At 40.1% G+C, this 23055-nt stretch overlaps 1 protein-coding gene across 1 annotated transcript in view; it reads left to right on the plus strand.

Annotated features, from left to right (window-relative positions):
• The first annotated feature begins 286 nt into the window (after window positions 1-286).
• LOC127572910 (terminal uridylyltransferase 7-like) overlaps window positions 287-23055 on the plus strand; it is a 69011-nt gene continuing 46242 nt past the window's right edge. The window contains 8 exon segments of the mRNA XM_052020637.1: window positions 287-426; window positions 12233-12767; window positions 18018-18172; window positions 19154-19270; window positions 20539-20681; window positions 20683-20714; window positions 21324-21412; window positions 22155-22210. Of these exon segments, the coding sequence (XP_051876597.1) occupies window positions 12257-12767; window positions 18018-18172; window positions 19154-19270; window positions 20539-20681; window positions 20683-20714; window positions 21324-21412; window positions 22155-22210 (1103 nt within the window). The 5' untranslated portion in view covers window positions 287-426; window positions 12233-12256.

Genomic DNA, 23055 nt, shown 5'->3' on the forward strand with positions numbered 1-23055 from the left:
AGCTATTGGAACTGAGACCGCAGCCAACTATCCAAAAACATTTCATCGCAAATTGTACATGCGTTGAAGTTCTGGGGTGCACACTTCTGACTCGGGAACAAGATCCAAGTTGAGTTTAAAATACCATGAATACGCCAACATGCACAATAAAAACGAACTGCGAATGCAGATCACGGTGCGTTCGCACTCCGTGTTAGAGGTGAGATGTTTTCCACGGTGCCTTCCCTTGTGTATTCGGCCCTTGCAGTTCGGCGGGTGGCCTGCAGGGACAGCCTGTCTGGAGGTTGGCGCTGAAGGGGAAAGCTCTTCTCCAGACCCTGTCTTGCGGTGGTTGGTGCTGGAGTTCGTCAGTAGGGGGGTCCGCGGCGAACGCGAGCGGAGGAGGGACGACGAGGAGCGGACGGGACGTTAGGACTGGAGCTGCAGGTTAGCGCTTCTCCTCCCCCGAGCTCATCTCCAGTGCCTCGGACTAAGGGAGGGTGGCGGGCGGCTGATTTAAACGGCAGGCCGGTGACTGTTGTGCGAGCGCTAGGCCCGGGCCCTTGATTTCTACCCCCCCCCCCCCCCCCCCAACTGCTTACACTTGGTGCGCCATCCTGTTTTGTGCTCCTCACTTCTCAGGAGGCGGATTAATGAGGGTCTCCCCACGCGGCTCAACAAGAGCGCCCAACAGAGACCAAAACTGTCTTTACTTCTGCATGAAAGAGTTGGAGGTCTGCCGTTTATGGGGAGCAAGAGGGTCAGGGAAATCTACCTTGGTGTCCCATTCTAGTGAATGATACTGGCACAGATGAACAGAGGAGCAGGAAAATCTGCGATCTTAACATCCTGAATGTTTAATTGGTAATGGGTTATCTTATGGTTGTTTCGAAGTGTCCCTCGTTACACTTACTGAGAGGGGAGGAAGGCTGTGGTCTGTGTTAAGTTATCTGGAAGGGAGGCAGCGATCAAAGACTTGATGCTCTCTACGGTATTACTGTGCGGTTCCCGCTGTCTTTATGTATGTTATTGTCATTATTTGAAGAGGGTGCAGTTCTCAAGGCGCTGGTGCCCTCCGGTACTGTCTGCACGTGGCTGTTGACTGCGTGTCTGGACTCAATTTCGGAGGAACCACTCGAAGGCTGAGGCTTGGTAGCCAAATCCAATGATGTCCCTCGGTCATTTTCTACATAGGCATTTAGAAGCGGTCTGTGTTTAGATTCGTTTTCATTTTACGTCTGAGCCATTTGTAATAGTTTCGCAATTTGAGATTAGCTAACCCAGTACAGAGTGGGGTCAGCCCTGGGATATTGGGATCTTTGTGGAAGAACTACTCATTGGATAATGGAGACACAGAGACCGTAGATGCTGGAATCTGGAGCAACGCACAGTCTGCTGGAGGAACTCAGCGGGTCGAGCAGCATCTGTGGGGTGAAAGGAATTGTCGACATTTCAGGTTGAAACCCTGCATCAGGATACTGCTCGATCCGCTGAGTTCCTCCAGCAGACTGTTACTCATTGGATAAACTCACTTACCAATTTAGAGTCAAAGTAAATAATGGGGTCAGAATTCCAGTGGTAATACTCAAACAGGCTAGATGGGTGAATGAGTCTTTTCCTATCTTTCATTGTCATCTGTTCATAACCTTCAAAATATAATTTGAACAAAGTTGTTACTAAAGTGCTATTGTTATATATAAATATCCAGGGAGCATAGACTTAAAATAATTTGGGGAAGGGTTAGAGAGGAGATGAGGAAAACTACTTTGATCAGAGGGTGGTAGAGTTCTGGAACTTATTTCCTGATAGGGTGGTAGACTTCTGGAACTTATTTCCTTATAGTTTGGTAGAGATGGAAACATTTGAAAGGTACTTGTCTGTGTGTGAGAAGAACTGTGATGTGCAAGGCCGTGGACCTAATGCTGGAAACTGGGATTAGGCTAGATAGCATATGTTTTTGAAAATCAAAGAACTATAAATGCTGGAAATGTAAAATAAAACCAGAAGATGCTGAAACACTCAGCAGATCAGACAGCATTTTTGGAGAGAGAGCAACAGTTATGGCACAGGAGGCCATTCAGTCCTTGATGGGCTGAATTGCCTCCTGTGCCATAAATTTTCAATGATTTTATTTCTAACGGTATTTAAAAATGGATTGCCTGGTATCATCAAGTAACAGGAAGTTCTGGGTTGTCTAAACAATGGGATTGGTAGTGGATAAACTTTGGAAGAACGTTACGGGATTAGGATAATACTTGGAAAGAAATAAATCAGTTAAGGACGGCCAGCACAGATTTGTAGGAGGCAAGATGTATTGATATATATCTGAGTTTTGAATTCAATGGGAACTTCTACACATGCCACTCAGTCCCTATAAAACTTAGCAATTTTAAAGATGTCCAGAAGCTTCAAGCACAAATAAAATTGAATCAGCACTGAATGGAAATAAATTGGTTCTTTTCAATTGAGCTAGTTGGAGTTCTTTCCTACTGTTGAAGACTTATTTAGTAGTGTAAGGTTAATATGCAGTGTTGACAGCACCACTGAGCTTGAATGTAGCAGATCTGTTGTCATCTTGGTGCTTCAAGCTGATTGGCATTGTATGTGCTGATGTCTCCCTTTTTTTGGTGGACGGTATAATTTTTGCTATTCATTATTCCATATTTGGGCATAACTAGCAAGGCCATCACTTATTGCCTGACCCCAGTTCCCCTTGAGAACATAAGAACACAAGGAAATAGAAGCAGGAGAAGGGCATCAGGCCCTTCAATCTGCCCCACCATTTAATACGATCGTGGCTATACTATGCTGGCCTCAACTCCTCCTCAGTGCCTTTTCTCCATACCCTGATATTCCTCGATCCATCAAATTTTTATCTTGCCATTTCTCCATACTCCGATATTCCTCGATCCATCAAATTTTTATCTTGCCATTTCTCCATACTCCGATATTCCTCGATCCATCATATTTTTATCTATCTCCACTTTAAATCCTTCTAATGATCCAGTTTCCACCATCCTCCAGGGCAGAAAATTCCAGAAATTCATCATGTTAGAAGAAATTTCTATGTACGTCAGTTTTAAATGACTGGCCTCTTCTCATGTAGTTGTGTCCCCTTGTTCAAGACTTTTCGACCAGAAAAAACATCCTCATCTATCCTGTTAATTCCCTTTAGGATATTGTATGTTTAAATAAGGTCACCCCTCATTCTGCCTGGGTTTCCTCCAATGTTCCAAAGATGTATGGGTTAGGAAGTTGTGGGCATGCCATGTTGGTGCCGGAAGCGTGGCAACACTTGCGGGTTGCCCCCAGAACACTCTATGCAAAAGATGCATTTCACTGTGTGTTTTGATGTGCATGTGACTAATAAAGATATCTTATTTTATCTTTTAAGCTATTTAGTCTTTCTTGGTAGGACAACCCTCTCATACCAGGAATTAGCCTGGTGAATCTCCTTTGTACTGCCTCCAATATTACTATTTTTTTTCCCTAAGGGGACCAAAACTGTACACAGTATTCCAAGTGAGGCCTCGTCAATAACCCGTACAGTTGTAACAAAATCTCCTTATTTTTAAACTCCAACCCCTTTGCAATAAAGACCAAAGTGCCATTTGCCTTCATAACTATGTGTGTTGGATTTGTCTTCTAGCTTTTTTGATTCATGCACTAGAACATCCCTCTATTTCACTCGCAGTCTCTCTCCATTTAGATAATCTGCCTTTTGATTTCTTACCGAAGTGCATGACCTTGAACTTCCCCACATTAAACTCCATTTGCCAGTCTTTTGCCTACTTGCTCAGTCTATCTATATCCCATTGCAGAATCATAGTATCCTTATCACAACATGTTCTTCCAACTATTTTCGTATCGTTGGCAAATTTGGAAACCTTGTGTACTGTTCCTTCCTCCAGGTCATTAATGTAAATCGTGAACAATTACAGGCCAAGAACTGATCCCTGCCGTACTCTGCTAGTTACCTCCCTCCAGTCTGTTCCAACTCTGTTTTCTATGAAACAGTTGGTTTTCAGTCCATTCTAACACACTTCCTCTGAGATCATGGGCTTTTAATTTATGGACTAGCCTCCTGTGTAGCATCATGTTAAATATCTTTTGGAAATCTGAATACACTATATCTACAGCTTCCCCTCTTATCAACTCTCCATATTAGATCCTCAAAAAAAAATTCAAGTAAGTTTGTCAAACACAATTTGCCTTTCATAAAGCCATGTTGACATGGTTTAATTAAATTCAGCTCTCCTAAATTATTAGTGATTTCCTCTGTGATTATTTGCTCTAGCATCTTGCCATTAATAGCTGTTAAACTAGCTGGTCTGTAGTTCCCTGCCTTCTTCCTTTCACCATTTTTTGAACAAGGAGTTACATTGGCTGTTTGCCAATCTTCTGGTACCCTCCCGGAGTTCAATGACTTATGAAAAATTTTAGCCAATGGGTCCACTATCTCTGCAGCCACTTCCTTTATAAACCTAGCGTGCAGTCCATAGGGTCCTGGTGAATTTGTTTGCCTTTATCCCTCTTGAGTTTTTCTAATACTTATTCTGTTAACATTATCCTTTATCTCCTTTGTTAACTACGGATTGTGACTCTTTCTCATGAAATTCCTCTCTTTGATTGTGATAAATTCTGAGCATTATAGACCAGCTGTTTGAATATCTCACTGTCCCTCTACTGATCTGTCTCTTGTTTACCCAGTCCACCTTAAGCAACTACTCATACCATTATAATTGCCCTTATTTAAATTGAAGACACTCGTTATAGGCCTATGGTGTTCATCCTCAAATTGCATTTGGAATTCTATCATATTGTGGTCACTATCCATTAAGGGATATTTAACCACAGGTTCCCTTTAGAATCATTCCTGATTACAGAAGATTAATTGTAAAATAACCCATTCCCAGGTAGGGTCTGCAATGTACTGCTTAAAGAGCAATTCTTGACGCATTCCACAAATTCTTCTTCTGTGATACTTTTGCCAGTTTGGTTCACCCATTCAATATGTATGTTAAGATCTCCTATGATAATTGTAGTTTCCTTCAAACATGCCCTTGATATTTCCCCATTTATGCTGTAATTTATTTTGAGAGCTCACATTTTGGGGGGGTCTATAGACTACTCCCACCTGTGTCTTCCTTCCCCTGCTATTTCTGAATCCAACGCAAACTGATTCTTCATCATATCCACTGCCTTTATGTCATGACTCAGAACTGCTCTGATTCACAACACCACCCCACCTCCTTTCTCCTTTGGCCTGTTCTTTTGGGACAGTGTATGATCTGGAATATTGAGCGCCCATTCCCAGTCAGCCTGCACCATGTTTCTGTAATAGCTATTACATCATTCATATGTATTGCTGTCTGCCTATCAGCTCATCTATCTTGTTGCAAATGCTATGTGCACTTAAATAAAGAACACTAACCTTTCATTTTTTTAAGTTATTTATAACTCTGTATTTGCTCTGTTTTGCATATTTTCATTTATATCTTCTGCCCTGACCTATCACACCCCCCTCACTATCCCACTCTTTAATGTCATCCTGATTTATGAAACCTTTCCTTGGAGCCCAGTTAGTTTAAAGCCCTATTCACAACCCTAGTTATGTTATTTGTCGGGATACTGGTCCCAGCACAGTTCAGGTGAAGCCTATCCCAATGGAACAGCTCTCTTTCCCTAGTACTGGTTCCAGTGTCCCATGATTGGCATTTTTTCTCCCACACCAAGCTTTAAACCATGCATTTATCTCTCATTAAACTTTACCTTTTGTCATTTTACACATGGTTCAGGTAATAATTCAGAGATTATCACCCCTGTTCTGCTTTTCAATTATGCTCTGAGCTCATAATCCTTCAGCAGAACCTCCTTCCTCATCCCAGCTATGTTGTTAGTGCCAACGTGGACCTCAACCACTGGATCCTCCAAATTCTTCTCCAGAAGAGATGTCATTAACCCTAGAACCAGGTGGGCGACACAGCCTTCGGGACTCTCTTTGCTTCAGAGAACATTGTCCATTCCCCTAATGGACAGTTTGCATATCCTCCCTGCAGTCCCCATCCTCTTCTGCACAGGAAATAAGACCTTGTACATGTTGGTAAGGATTGGGCCTCCTCCAGAACTATCCTCTGGATCCCCCTACCTGCCTCATCTGCAGTCACACCATCTTGTCCCTTATCATTTGCCAATTTAGAGGCAGTTAATCTAAGTGGTATGACAGCCTCCTGAAACAGTGTGTCCAGGTAATTCTGCCCCTCCTTGATGTGTCTTAGAGCTTGGACTTCAGCTCATCAATCCTGAGCCAAAGTTCCTCAAGCAGCCAACACTTACTGCAGATATGGTCATTGTTTACCACAATGTGGCCCACCATCTATTCTAATTAATTAGCTGTATTTATTAATTGAATTAGTTTATGTTATGTTTTACCACTTCAGGATTACAGACCTTGCACACGTGAATATTCCCTGATTTTTAAACTCTTGACCAGTCAGAAAGAAAATGAAACAAAAAACTATCCACCAGTCACTTATGTAGTTACCACAATCAACTTGCACTGACCAATCGGCCATCTCCTATTGCTGCACCTTTCCTTCTGAAAATTATGCTGCTTTCCCCAAGAAGGTATGCTCTCTGAGGTTCTCTTCCCTCGTCTGCTGAGTATAGGCCAATATGCCAGCTTCTTAAACTGCTGTAGTCCTTCTGTTGAAAGTACTAACAAAGTAAAGAGAGTTCCAGGGTTGAGACCCAGCAACAAAGAAGGAACCGTGACATATTTCCAAGTTGGGTTGATGTGTTACTTGGAGAGGAATCTGCAGGTGGTGTGCACCTTAAGCCCTTGCCTTCTTTTCAGAGATCACAGGATTCAATGATGCTGTAGGTTCCAAATTCCATTTGAGCTTAGGATTTCTCTTCTAGTGAAAGCATAGTTTTGGTAAAGATTTTGCTTATGAACTGAAAATAATTGTGTAGAATTTTTGTCCTCACTTATGTGCCTAATTCGTGTCTAGATTGAAATCCTGTACATTTTGGTGGTCTATGAACCAAGTTTTTGTGATAGATCTGCCTATTGATTAGCTTATTATAAACCTTGACTCTGTACTTTTGAGTCAGAAGAGTGTGGGTAGAAGCACACAGCAGACTCAAATGTGCAGTCTAGGCCATTTTTTCAAGTATGAGTCTTGAGTTCATATCAGCAGATAATTTGCGATGTCAGTATATGATAACCAAAAATAATTCTGCCCTAAAAGCATACAAACACAGAATACTGCTAACCACTTAGTAGTCATGAGCTGGCTCTGGTGGATTCTCTTCCTTAACTGTAGGTTGCCAAAGCCAATTCTTTCATTTCTACAAGCTGGGATCAACTAAATTTTGCAAACTTGGGATTAGTCCTTGTATGTCATGGGTGAAGCAAGTCTATTCACGAGATAAAAAACAATGACAAATCACAAGTGTTTGTTTGCATTATCCTTAATGCTGTTTCTATTTAGTTTTTAGGATCTAAATGGGCAGTGATATAGTTCATGAAATTATAATGCACAAACTCTCTAAAGTACACACTGAGTAAATTTTTTTGCAGAATAGCAGTAATGATTGGTGGGGGGGATGTTGGTAGCGGGATGGGAACCAGACTGATAGGTCAGAGGTTGGTGCATTTAGTGTACAAGTAGATACAATGTTTAGAAAGACCATGAGGAAGGATAGGCATTTGAAAGGGCAAAATTGCAGTCAGTTGGATGGGCTGAAGTATGTCTACTTTAATGCGAGAAGTATCAGGAACAAGGGTGATGAGAGCAAGTTTCAAAGGGGACAGGGATGGAGGTAAAAGAGATGGGGGAGTGGCTTTGCTAATCAGGGACAGTGTCACAGTTGTAGAAAGGGAGGACGTCCTGGAGGGATCATCTACTGAGTCAGTGTGGGTGGAAGTCAGAAATAGGAAAGGAGCGATTACTCTATTGGGAGTATTCTACAGACCACCACCACCACCCCCCCCCCCACCCCCACCCCCACCCCCACCCAATAGCAGCAGAGACACTGAGGAGCAGCAAAAATAACAGGGTTGTTGTCATGGGTGATTTCAATTTCTCTAATATTGATTGGCACCTCCTTGGTGTAGATAGGGCAGAGTTTGTTAGGTGTGTCCAGGAAGGATTCCTGACACAGTATGTGGACAGGCTGACTAGAGGAGAGGCCATACTGGGCCTGGTACTAGGCAATGAGCCCAATCAGGTTTCAGATCTCTTGGGAGAGCATTTTGGAGACAGTGACCATAACTCCTTGACCTTTACCATAGCCTTGGAGAGGGATAGTAGCAGACAATATGGGAAAGTATTTAATTGGGGGAGGGGGGAATTATGATGCTATTAGGTAGGAACTTGGGAGCGTAAATTGGGAACAGATGTTCTTGGGGAAGTGCACTGCGGAAATGTGGAGGTTGTTTAGGGAGTACTTGCATGGGGTTCTAGATAGGTTTGTCCTATTGAGGCAGGGTAAGGATGGTAGAGTGAAGGAACAGTGGTTAATGAGATGTAGAATATCTTGTCAAGAGGAAGAAGCTTACCTGAGGTTTAGAAAGCATGGATCAGACGGGGCTCTGGAGAGTTACAAGGTAGCCAGGAGGGAGCTTAAGAGTGGACTTAGAGCTAGAAGGGGGCATGAGAAGTCCTTGGTGAGTAAGATTAAGGAATCCCTAAGGTATTCTACACGTATGTGAAGAATAGGAGGCGAACTAGAATGAGGGTAAGATCGATCAGGGATAAAAGAGGAAACGTGTGCCTGGAGTCGGAAGAGGTAGGGGAGGTCGTTAATGAATAATTTGCTTCAGTATTCACCAGTGAGAGAGACCTTGACATTTGTGAGGATGGCGTACGACAGGCTGATACGCTAGAGCATGTTGACATGAGGAAAGAGGATGCGCTGGAACTTTTGAAAAACATTAGGATAGGTAAGTCACTGGGGGCTGGACGGGATATATCCAAGGTTACTACAGGATGCAAGGGAAGAGATTGCTGCGGCTTTGGCGATGATTTTTGTGTCCTCACTGGCCGTAAGAGTAGTGCCAGATGATTGGTGAGTGGCAGATGTTGTTCCTTTGTTTAAGAAAGGGAGTAGGGATGACCCTGGGAATTACAGACCAGTGAGTCTTATTTCAGTGGTGGGCAAATTACTGGAGAAGATTCTTAGAGACAGGATTTATGGGCATTTGGAGAAGCATAGCTGATTAGGGACAGTCAGCATGGCTTTGTGAGGGGCAGGTTGTACCTCACGAGCCTGATTGAATTCTTTGAGGACATGACAAAGCACGTTGATGAAGGTCAAGCAGTGGCTGTGGTGAACATGGATTTTAGTAAGGCATGAGGATAAGGTTCCTCATGGAAGGCTCATTCAGAAAGTCAGGAGCCAGGGAAACTTGGCTGTGTGGATTCAAAATTAGCTTGCCCATAGAAGACAGGGTAGTAGTAGATGGAGTATATTCTGCCTGGAGGTCGGTGACCTGTGGTGTTCCACAGGGATCTGTTCTGGGACCCCTGCTCTTTGTGATTTTTATAAATGACTTGGATGAGGATGTGGAAGGGTGGGTTAGTAAGTTTGCTGATGATACAAAGGTTGGTGGTGTTGTGGATAGTGTAGAAGGTTGCTGTAGATTACAACAGGACATTGATGGGATGCAAAGCTGGGCTGAGAAGTGGCAGCTGGGGTTCAATCCAGAAAAGATTGAACTTGAAGGCAGAATTCAAGGTTAATGGCAGGGCTCTTAGCAGTGTGGAGGAACAGAGGGATCTTGGGGTCCACATCCATAGATCCCTCGAGGTTGCCGCACAGGTCGATAGGGTTGTTAAGAAGGCGTATGGTGTGTTGACCTTCGTTAGTCGGGGTATTGAGTTCAAGAGCCGCGAGGTAATGTGCCGCTCTATAGAACTCTGGTTAGACCACACTTGGAGTATTGTGTTCAGTTCTGGTCACCTCATTATAGGAAGGATGAGGAAGCTTTGGAGAGGGTACAGAGGAGATTTACAAGGATGCTGTCTGGATTGGAGAGCATGTCTTATGAGGAGTTGACTGAGCTAGGGCTTTTCTCTTTGGAGAGGAGGAGGATGAGAGGTGACTTGATAGAGGTGTGCAAAATAATAAGAGGCATAGATCGAGTGGACAGTCAGAGACTTTTTCCCAGGGCGAAAATGGCTAACATGAGGGGGCATAATTTTAAGGTGATTGGAGGAAGATATAAGGGGGATGTCAGAGGTAAGTTTTTTTACACAGTGTGGTGGGTGCATGGAACACACTGCTGGCAGAGGTTGTGGAGGCAGATACATTAGGGACATGTAAGAGACTCTTAGTTGCATGAAAAATAGAGAAATGGAGGGCTATATGGGAAGGAGGGGTTAGATGTTTGAGCAGGGTAAAATGTTGGCACCATATCGTGGGCTGAAGGGCCTGTACTGTGCTCTAATGTTCTATGATACGACATTAACTTTACGGATTTTCATTTGTCATTTTAGTGATGGCATCCCCATGTGATATGAATGATTGTTTTGCAATGTTACACACAATATTCCAGTCCAAGGTCTCCATTGGGAATGATAAGGCATAGGAGGAAGCTCACTTGGTTTATAGCTTATCTGAAAAATATGATGCAAATATTATCTTGAAATTGATTACCTAAGATGTTTTTACTTCCTAATGTAGGTTAATGAGTAATTGTGGTCATTTTTTTAAAACAAGTGAAGTGTGATGGATGATAGATTTTATGCTGTTGGGCATGATTCATTACAATGATCTTGATAAGGTATCAAGGATGTATAATAAACTTGCAGGTTTGAATTAAAGCGGAGGTTGCAAATTTGTACATTGTTCACAGGAACTGAATATCATCTGATGTTTTAAAGAAAAATGATAAAATTGAAGTGTTTGCCTGAAGTGTCACATTTTAGATAAGATATCTTTATTCGTCACATGTACATCAAAACACACAGTGAAATGCATCTTCTGGGTAGAGTGTTCTCGGGGCAGCCCACAAGTGTCACCACGTTTCCAGCCCCAACATAGCATGCCCACAACTTCCTAACCCGTACGTCTTTGGACTGTGAGAGGAAACTGGAGCACCTGGAGGAAACCCACGCAGACATGAGGAGAACGTACAGATTCCTTACAGATAGTGGCTGGAATTGAACCCGGGTCGCTGGTGCTGTAATAGCGTTACGCTAACTGCTACACTACTGTGCCTGCCTTTCACTCTTTCACTTTGGTAAAGGGACAAAAAATGTAAGTATTAAGCAGTTGTTTTGTTTTAGATTAAAAGAAGGTATCTTGTGGTAGAACTATTCTGCATGAGATATTAAAACATGACTTTGGGTATTTGAAATATAATTTCAAGGTTTACAGATACAAAGCTTGGAATTAAATAAACAATGAAGAGATTCTTTACAGATCTAAAGGAGAACACACACACCCTGTTGATCTGGATGTGGCAGATGAAATTTAAAACTGCTATGAATTTGATACATTTCAGTAGGAAGAATGAGAGGCAGTGGCAATGTAAACTAAATGGAATATTTTAAAAGTGTGCTGAAATAGAAATGTGTAGGTTGTATTTAAATGAATCTTTGAAGGTGGCAGAAAAAATTGGGAAGTATGTTTAATGCAGCGTATAAGTAAAGCCTAGAGGAATAGAAACAAAAGCAATTGGTGGGATAGAGGCAACCATTCAGGGAAGACATTGGAAGCACATTTTCACTCAATGCATAGTGAAAGTCTAGAACTTTCTCCCAAAAAAATTCTTGATACTGAGAAAATTTGAATATTTCAAAACTGAGATAGATATTTATTAATCATAGGTATTGTGAAACTAAAGCAGATAGATGAAGTTAAAATGCAGATCTGCCATGGTTTAAATGAAAGGTGTAACAGGTTTAAGGGAATGAATGATCTACATTTCCCATGTTCCTAGTATATTGCGATAAGGTTCCATCATCATTAAAACTTATTGTGCTCCTAGGATTTATGTGATTTGTAAAAGGTTTGTTTCACGATTGATTTCAACAGGCTGACTAGGGACAGGAAAAACTCAGGCAGGGCCTTTAGTTGGGATCAGTCTTCATTGAGAACTCTTAGAAAGTCACATGGTGGGCTTCAGGCATGCAAAGGCTCTGCTGTGATAATTCCCCACAATCAATTAATCTGCTGGAAGCTACTGCACAAGCTTGTGTGTTTATTTTACAGAAAAATCTTTTTTTTGCTTAATTTATAGGCTCTTGCATTTTAATGAAGTGAAATGGAAGAAAAGCCCAATTTTCCCAAAAGGAGCAAAGAGCTGGTCATTGGCAAAGAAGAAACTAACTGGAGGAATACAGTGCACCAAGAAAATCATTTTGTACCCGGAAGCCACTCAAAACATTTTAACAAAAGAACAGAAAACCAGAAGCAAAGGGAAGTACAAGAGAACAACAGTCCTAATGCAAGGAAGTGTGCTCAAGTTATCATGAGCAATCCAAACACAGTCACGAGAGCTGGCTACAGCCCAGGCACTTGGTCCAAAGATGGGCGTAAGGAAAAAAGTAAGAAGTGGATGTCAGGTATGGAACAGGGTTCTGTTGTTCAGAACAAGGAGAGGAAGTGGAAGGAGAATGCTTCTGAGTTGAGATATAAATCTCTACCAAAAGACATTGAGCACAGAAAAACTGAATGGACCAGGTCTCAAAGTAATTGCGATAAAGTCAGGAATGCTAGAAGACAACTACATAAGGAATATTTGAATGATGAACTATTTGGAAAACAAACAGAAGGTACATTAATTTAAGGATCATTTTGTTAAATCATGGAAACTGGTTCAGCTTAGACTGTTCCGGTTCTTTTGAAGAGTAACCATTTGGTTCTATTCCCTCCTCCATACTATCCCTCAATTGCTTGCTTAGCTATCTAATTTCCCTTTGAAGAATACAGTTGAATCTGCATTAGGCATTTAAAAATTATTTTCTATTTACCTTTGGTTTCTTTTTCCAATCACTTTAAACCGATGTCCCCTGGTTATTGATCTTTCTACACTAGAAACGATCTATTTATGTTTTCTTGACCAGAGATGTCCAAACTATTGCCCTGCTCAAATTGGCCTACAGCAAGTCGTGGCTGGTTCGCTGAAGGGCATGCACCAATGTTCTACCACACATGAGGCCCGAAGCTCGTGTTCCATGGAGTAGTTCTTTGCTTTGCAATCTCCTGCCCTTTTGAGGGGTTGGAGATGGCAGGGGAAGTGAATTGTGGAGAAGATTGTGGAGGAGAATTGGGGTAGATGAATAGTTGTGGTGGTGTTGAGCAGATGATCAGAGTGGGCTTTGGATTAGACAGGCAGTGGGGATACATCTTGTGCTCAGGTAAATTTTGATTGAGAACTTCTGTTTCATATTTCCGTCTCAGTCCAAAAGTTTAGCAACCTGTCATTTTAAAATACTTGCTAAATCTCGTACCTTTCTCTGTTCAAAGGCCAACAACCTAAAGATCATTAGTGTTTCTTCATAACTGTAATCCCTCATCCTTGAAACGATTCTGCAAAACTACTTCTGTACTTCCAGCAGCAATTTGTATTTATGTAGTTTCTTTAAGTTACCAAAATTTCCCAATGTGCTTCACTGCAGCATTATCAAATAAAATTTTATATAAGCTATGTAAGGAGCTATCTAAGTAGATGACCAGGAGTTTGATGAAAGCACCTATTTTTCATAATCTTTTGTTTCTTTCTACCGTCCAACAATCTCATCTTTCTACCTAGTGGGACTATACTAGAATGTATCAGGCATCTGAAGGCTAAAATCCAGCAAAACAAAACTCTGGAGCAACAGATGATGGGTGGAATACTACAGGAGATCCTTCAACTGGTTGATAACCACAACATACCCAAGTTCTTAATCACTGCCAAAACCATAAATGATCTGAACATGAGGGATCCACCCTACTGAGAGCCAAGAGCTTATCTAGGATAAAAAGCAACACTTTGAGATACTGTCTTTTTATGTGAATGTCCTTGATTGGCATACTATATAGCAAAATCTTAGTGCTATTCCAGCCTGCAGAAGGTTGAAAAGACCATTCAACAGCTGCAGAACAAGGAAGCTTCGACAGCAGGCAAAATCCCACCAAAGGATTAAAAAATGGTGGAATAGTAATACTGGTGTGAATTCATCTCCCTTATCTGGAAAGTGTTCTCTCTACTGTTGACTGTTCTTGGCTCTCATTAGGGTGGATCGTTCATGTTCAGACCAAGAATTATTATTTTGAAATAATTATTGCTTTTTCTTCCGGCTTCTCTGCTGTGTTTAATCTGAAATTTCTATTTTCTCTTTCTCTCAGTGTTTGTTTCGGAGATTCCCATTTTAAAATTTTTTCATGCCTTGTCCGACTTGTTTTGCATGGTTTAAGAACTTAAGGAATAGGAGCAGGCTAACCCAAATAATCCTTTGACTTTGCTCTGCTTCTGAAAAATTATGGCTGATCCCTTACCTTAACCATTACTTTTGTTCTGTTCCTTAATGGAGAAATTTTGCTCAACTGTTGAGCATTCAGAGCACTGTGGGTTCCAGAAATTATCTCTAAACAGAGATTATTTTCATTCTCTCAGTCCTAAATTCTGTGCCATAATCCCTTTTCCCGATCCCTGAATTTGCTAATCTGCACTAAGTGATGCATCAATTTTAAAAAAAAGCTCAAACATTTCAAATTTCTCCATAGCCTCTGTAATATTTTCCAGCCTTATTAGCCCTTTGAGACATCTGGGCTCTTTGAAAGTCGATCCCTCAGCCAGGGAAACCATCTCTATCTGGTCAAACTCAATGAGAATTGTATACATTTCAACAAGATCTTCCTTTATTTTTCTGAAATCTGTAGAGTATATCCCATTCTATATAATTTCAAATATCTGTTTTATATTATGGTTCCCTATTGGATTACATTGTTATTATCTTTTCATTGCTCTTTAGAATGTATTTTCTTTATTTTATTTTTATTTTATTTACAGCGTGGTAACAGGCCCTTCCGGTCCAACGAGTCCACACCGCCCATTTTTTTTAAACCCAAATTAACCTACCCAAATGTCTTTGGAATGTGGGAGGAAACTGGAGCACCTGGAGTAAACCCACGCAGACACAGGGAGAACATACAAACTCCTTACAGACAGCAACGGGAATCGATCCCCTTGCTTACTTTGTGGGCTTAAAAAAAAATACATTAGTTTTCATCTGGAGTTTTGAACACGTGTCCCTATTTATAACCCTGATCCATATTTTTTGAAATTATCCTTAAATTTATAAAGCTACCATTTTGATTTGTATTAAATTATGTCAACTTTGTTCATAGTGGTCAATGTCACCAAAGGGTGCCACTAATTCCTATTCTCAGTATGTTTTCTGGGTTACATACTATTACCTTATCCAGGGGCACATTTCTTCTCAAGGCATTCAACATTTTGAAGTCATTGCAATGCATTTTTCTCTGCTGCCTTTTGCTTTGCATATTTTCAGACAGATTTTCTTGTTCACAAGGTTATTATCAAAATGTCTACTTCCCTTATTTCCTAGGTAAGCAAAACATTTAAACTATTCCACTTCCTTTTCGGTCTGGCTGTCATTTCTGAACACACTGACAGTTAATCTAGTTTCTGAGATTTTTATTGCATCACCCAAGGCTCTTCGCAACATACTTGAAATGTCACTAGTTATCAGAGGAATGATAAATAGCTTAACCTCTTTGTCACAGTATTCCCCCCCCCCCCCCCCCCCGGGCCAAAAACATCACGAGGGATTTTTTTTAACTATATGAGTTAAAGTTGTTTATAGCCCTATCAACTTAAAAGTCTTTTTTTCCTTTCCTTACGTTTATTATTTTAAACATGCTCCCATTCTCCTGCTTAATCTGGATTGGTACCAAGTGGAGAGTGTACTTTAAATAAAACCTGGAAGTCTGAGCAGCTTTCCAATACCTGAACTGAACCAAGAACCCTCCCTTCTACACAGTTCTGGGTCATATTTTGGTGCATCTGATACGTTTGCTTATTCTATATGGCTATTCCAATGTAGTCTTTGAAAAATATCTGGTTTTGTTCACCCATCAAACCTGTAATTGCTGACCTGCACTGACTCTCAATTAAGTGAGGCATTGATTTTAAATTCTGATGGTGCTTATCCCTATTCCTAAAACTCTTCTCATCTTTATCCCTAAAGCTGCTATAACAGCCTATGTGACATCTGGGCTCCTCCCAATTCTGAGTGTTCCTGAATTTAATCACTCCCTTGTTGTTGTCCATGTCTTCAGCTGCCAAGGGCCTAAGTTCTGGAATTCTTTTCAAAAACCTGTCCACCTTTCTACCTCCCCTCCTTTAAGGTGCTGCTTAAAACCTACTCACTTGATGAAGCTATTGGAATCTTTCCTTTAAGTGGTTTGGCACTAAGTTTTATTTTGATGTCACTTTCATGACATTCCTTGAGTGGTCATTGCAAAATTTGAAGTGTCACGTTAATGAAGTAGTAGTTGTTGTTGCATGGCTCTAAGATTTTTGTTTATAGCCCTATCAGTTAAAAGTCCCTTTCTCCTTTCTTTACCTTTATTATTTTAAATGCACTCCCATTCTCCTGTTTAAGCTGGATTGGTACCAGTTGCCAAATACTACAAATTTTGCGCCACATTTTTTTTGAATGTTTCCCTTACCTAAAATTTTGTCACCATTCCATTTGATTGGATTGTCTGATTGTGATTCTGCCCATAACTTCCTGATAGTTTGCAGCCGCAATGTGCACTGCTTGCCACACAATGACAGGTTTATCGAGCACCTGGCTGAATGTACTGATGATGTCACTTCTTTTGTTTCAAAAGCAATTGACGTGGAAAGGTTTCATGGATGTTTTTTTCTTTGAGGTAGTGTGTGACCTCCTATTCAGTCCCTACTCCAGAAAGGGGAGAGCTGAGAAATATCACGGGTTTACATTTCAATCATCAGGAAGGAAATGGCAGCTTGAAAAGTGTTTTAAATACTTCAAAAATTGCACCAGCTTGTGCCTTGTTAATTGGTGTTTTGGGCGACCAACTGTGTGGGCAATATTAACCAAATTCATTTGCTTGCCACTCTTCACCCAGAAGAACCAGACTGAGCCAGAGACTTAACAAAGGCAGCAGTCTCACTCGGGTAGAGGCCTCTTGTCACTCAACTGTCTAGTTGTGCTGAGAAATCTTGGCGGAGCTGGATCTTGGAATGCCAGGGGCTTCCTCATATATATATATATAAAGGCTGGTAGGTTTGTGCTCCAGGTGGTGCACAGAGGATCAGGCTTTATTGGCGACTAGGCTGTTTAAAAGGTGGCCAGCTTGGCAATAGACAAGCCAGTCCACTGTTCTGGCCATCTTATTGTGCTGTAGCACCCAGCAGCAAGTAGAGATTTGATTATCAGGTCACAATAAGTAGCATGTTTCCAAATTCCAAATTGAACTACTTGTTAACTGCAACGTTAGTGGCAGATTTGGAGCCCACTGTCACCTGTGCAAAGTGCTGGTCGACCTCATCTGTAGTGCTTTGTATCGTTCCAGGTATCATACCTTTGCACAGGTAACTTTCCATCCTCTCCTCCTTTCTTTGCATCTTAAACTTGTATCAATTCTATCTTTTCCTAATTTGATGAAAGATCGCTGACCTGAAATGTCAAATGGTCATTTTTTCATCTGCTTTAGGTGTTAGTTCATGGATAAATGCCATTTGACACAGTACTCAATTTTAAGCTTAGAACTGTTGCAAAATTAGAAAACTGGCAATTCTTACTGATATGAAAACTTGTATTGTTTATTTTAAATGTGCACTTTTTATTTTTGAATCAATGAATGCTTTAAAGGGTGACTTTTAAAAGCAGAATCAGTATTGTTTGCTCAATTTCTAAATGAAAATATTTTGGTGCTGCAAGATCTTGGTTAGGTTTTTAGATTGTTTAGTAAAGGAACTATTTACAACCATGTAAACTACCCCAGTGCAATTAAAATGATCAAAGACTACACTTTATTTGAAGGCCAAAAGAAGTCAAAGAGAATGAAAAGAAATGAACAAATGCAAGACTCTAATACATTAGTTATAGATGAATCCAAATTAACAAAAGAAGCCCAACTAGGACTACATCTGGCTGAAGAATGGCTCAAAGAAGATTCCATCTTTAGACTCAAAAAGGTACCATTGTAGTTATTTTTGTAGACTGGATTATGGAGAAAATATTTTTAGCATACTTAAAACATTTCAATTTGCTTATGCAAAGATATTTTTTTAAGTAGTGACACAATACAATGGTATTTTTATTTGCTGATTTTTTTTTAAATATATTGTTTCAAGGACTTTGAAAACCTTTGGCCTTTCCTCTGCTTCTGTGTACACATTTTGAGAGACCAGTGGGATGGATTTGATGGCTGCTCTGGAGCTGCAGGCATCTTCTGCTGGGAGGGAACAGGGCATTTCTGCATGCCTCCTCTCCCCATCCTCACCCCAACCCAAAAATAGCATTTTTTGTTTAGTCCTCCACTGTGATTTCTGTCCATTAACCAGTTCTCAATCCACATCAGCATATTGCCTCCAATTCCACATGCTCAAATTCTGTTTGATAAACTCTTATGTGGCACTTCATTAAAGGCCTACTGAAAGTCTAAATACATTACATCAACTAGTTTGCTGTTATTGTGCTAATTATAACCTCAAAAACACTCTCTTCAGATTTGTCAAATGTGATTTGTTCTCTTAAATCCATGTTGGCTCTGCCCAATTCTATTATTATTTTCCAATTGCTTTGTTACTACTACTGTAATAGGTTCTAGCACTTCTACTACCACTCTTGCCTGACTAACTTGTCTTTAGCGTCCTGTACGTTTTCTCTCCCTTTTAAATGGTGGAGTTAAATTTGCTGCCTTCCACTCTGGGAACTGTTCTAGAATCTATGGAACTTTGGAAGATGACTCCCAGAGCATCTGCTGTCTCCATAGCTACCTCTTTCAAAACCTTCCAGCGCAGCTCATTAGGTCCTGGGCACTTGTGCATATCTGTACAATAAGTATGTTTAATTTGCCTCTCCAAAAGTGGTCACATTTGAATTCCTTTGTAAGCCCAGTTTGATGCAGACCGGTGTATTTTCTCTCATTTTTCAAAGTCTGTTTTTGTTTTCAGCGTGCCCGAAGTTGTCCAACTGCAAAGTACACGTGTAAACTTTGTGACGTGTTGATTGAATCTGTGCCATCTGCTTGTAAGCACATTAAGGAGAAAAGACACAAGAAGTGCCTAAAGGTGGGCCAGTACTAAGGTTTTATATATTGTTGGTTGTCTACTCAGATATCTGCTGCTTACTGAATGGAAGTGGGAGTGAGTTAGAGAACTGTTCTATGAATTACAGCTATACAATCACTGCTACAACATTTTCAAGGAAAACACATTAGCAGCAATGTATTCTGATAAAATTGACTGCAATAACCATAATATCTAATAGTTATTATAGAAACCCTCGAGCCATATGAGTAAAGAACTTTTCTGATACTGGTGAATTACATGTGGAGGTAATAAGGACCATGGGAAGTACAAGATAACATCTTAAGTAAAGAGAAAAGGAGATTATAGCAGCATATGTAAGGCTGTTCCATAATTTGCTTCTGTTTCAATATAGCCGTTGGAATACTTCTATTACACATCATCGAAATCTGTAAAATATGTCTTTGGTGGACCATTGCCCTGTATTCTGCCTGTAAATTCCACTGTTTGTGAAGAAAACACCAGCAAGGGATAGAGGAAAAGGATCAAAAGCAAAGGGAATTTGGTATCAACATGTGTATACTTATGTTGTAGATGGAGGTATGAGGTACAAAAGCAGGTCATGCTGGATATCCTCCACAAGTGACTTGCCTCCTGATAACATCAACAAGGTGTGATCATAATGGAATGCTCTCCATTTGCCTGGATGAGCACGGCTCCAAAAAGACTTGAGAAGCTTGATTGGCATCACATTCACCACACTAAATGTTATTGTTCCACTGCTGATGAACTGTGGCTGTAGTATATATTTACAAAATACATTACAGTTATTTGCCTAGACTACACTGATGGCATCTCCCAAGCTGCAACCTTTACCACCAAAAAGGACAACGGCAACAGGCACATAGGAATACTATGACATGCAGGTTCTCCTCCAAGTTGCACACTTTGCTGATGTGGAAATATATTGTTCCTTCATTGTGTTTCCTGGAACTTCATACCCAACAGCATTGTGGGAATACCTTAACCAGGAGAATTGCAGCTGTTCAAGGAGGTGGCTTGCTGCCACCTTCCCAAAGATAACTAGGGATGGGCAATAAATGCTGTCTTGCTAGTGAACTCCACAACCTGAAAATTGATGAATAACAAGAGAACTGGCTCAGTGTAGTGAATTATTGGAAATCAAAAGTTTATTTAAAATATGAATTATTTAAGAAGTAATTCTGGAAGCTCCTGGAATAAAGAGAGAGCAATATGGCATTTGGGACAATTAAAAGATTTTGTTAGTAATTTGGAGTTTTTGCTGTTAGGACATGCAAGAAGAAGAAATGCTCGCGATGCTTCCACCTCCAAGTCCCTCACAAGTCAGAGCAATTGATGCTGCCATTAACAAGATTGTTCAGGAGGATGGCCTAACTGAAGATGACGTGAAAAAAAGGCATGAATTACAAGAAAATGGAAAATGTTCTGCAGCATTTATTGCCAGGTGCGGTATTATTTTTTCTAATGTAATGTTTTTACCTTGCTACAAATTGTTGGCTGGATGGGGCTTTTTTGTTATATAGGAGAGAGAAAATGGGAAACCGTAGGCCAGTCAACCTGATGTTGATTCCTGGAATGGCGGGTTGTCATATGAGGAGAGATTAATTAGGCTAGCTTTGCACTCTCGTAGGTATAGAAGAATTGAGAGGTAATCTCAAAATAAATGGTTGGCCATTCAAAACAGATGAGAAGCAATTTCTGCATTGGACTTGTGAATCTTTGAAATTCACTACCAAAGAGGGCTGTTTGGAAGCGTAGTCGCTGAGCATATTAAAGAGATCAATAGATTTTTACATATTAATGGAATCGAGGGATATGTGATTAATGCAGGAAAATGGCCCATGTTCTCAGTATATGTGGAGTAGACACAAGGCTGCCTTAATTCAGTTCTACATTATTTTTTCAGGCGCACTATAAAATCTTTTTCTTTAGAAATATGCCATAATGTTGGTTTTATTTCATGTTGACTTAAAGCAATATTATAACATTTATATATAAATATATAATATAAATACAATATTTATATGTTGGTGTTTCTTTTTTTATCATCCAGACTGCTCACTTAGACTGTATGGGTCCTCATGTACAGGATTTGGCTTTAGAGATTCTGACCTTAACATTGATATTCAATTTCCAGCTCATGTAAGTTATTATAGATTAAATTTTAAGAAAACTTTGTACATCAACTATGTATACAATCAGGTTTTAAATAAACTATTACAGTTGGTACAATAAAGCTGATTAGAAGTTCTTTGTTATTTAATTCTCTGAATACCAAATTCTTCATTTGAAAATATGCACCTAATTTCTGATCTGCACTTCATCTGATATATTTTGTGAGTTCTTATTACTCTAAGGCAGGCTTGCCTTGCCACCAAAGCATGGGCTTCTGATCTCTGTTACAGATTCTAACAGCATAGATGTGTTTAATAGTTGGCTGGGTCTGGGTTCTTTCTCCTGCAAGCCTGTTAGCTTTGCATCTGACATTTTGAAACCACTGGCACCTGCTCCATGCATCTAGTTATAATGTCAGATTTATTTAATCTCCCTTAAAAACAGTCCTGCCAGGATTCTAACTGGGTCATGTAACTAAATTAGCCTATATATCAACAAAAAAAATGTGACCTGTTGGAATTTTGGAATAAAATTTAAAAAATTGAATAGTTCAGTTTTGATCAATTCACCATATATGAATACATTTAATATATAATCATAAATGTATGGGGCAGGTATATCAGAAAGCAGGCAAACAGCCTGACCTTTTTGAAAATTGGAGTAATGCTTAAAATCTTTAATGATGTAAACAAAGAAGGTGTTTTATTTGAAAGCAGTATAAATAAGGAATTTGATTCATTAGTTAGCATTTCTCTTTTTTGTTCCTCAGATGAACCAACCAGATGTGCTGTTGCTAGTTCAGGAAAGCCTTAAGAATAGCAGTAAGTTTTTCAAATTATATGGGAACCTATTTTTCATGCATAATTAGCCTATCCTGACTTTAAGAAGTAATTCCTTATTTAGAATGGTGTTGCATATAATAGAATAATAGTTATTGTGCAGCCAGTTTGCATCTCAATTTTCGAATTGTTTTTACTCCTATTTTGCCTTGTAATTAAAGCAGACATTGCCTTGCCCTCTTAAGAGAATGTGCACAAACTATGATGCACAATATAGGTGGATGCTGACACAACTAAGAGTTGTTGCCATACAGCACTGACGACACAGGTTCAATCCGGACCTATGGTGCTGCGTGTTTGAGGTTCACCTTGTCGCCATGTGGGTTTTTTCTACCAAATCCCAAAATTATGCAGGTTGATAGATTAACAAGTCACTGTAAATTGCCCCTATTGTGTAGATGAATGGTGGAATCTGTGGGCTGAGTTATGGGAATATGGGTAGAATAAAATGGATTAGCATTGGATTAACATTAAAAATGGGTGAATGATGGTCAGTGTACACTCTGTGGGCAAAAGGGCCTGCTTCTGTGCTGTATCTCTAATATGAGTCAAAATGACCATGTAGGGATGTAAAGTTTTTTGAAACTAACACCATCAACAGATTAAAAGTTGGTCACATCTCATAATATTTTTGTCCTTTTCATTTTCGGATGTTATAGGTCAAAACTAGAAGAGCCTAGGCTGAAATCTCAAAGGTCACAACCAGGCCCATCTTTACAAAAAATAAAATTACTCATTAGTGTTCCAGTAAATCGAAATAAGGTCTCTCCAAAACTTTGTAAGTGACTGTTGACCACTGAAAGTGAGTCACTACATTTATACAGTGACTAC

This window comes from Pristis pectinata, chromosome 7 (assembly GCF_009764475.1).
Source record: "Pristis pectinata isolate sPriPec2 chromosome 7, sPriPec2.1.pri, whole genome shotgun sequence".
NCBI lineage: Eukaryota > Metazoa > Chordata > Chondrichthyes > Rhinopristiformes > Pristidae > Pristis > Pristis pectinata.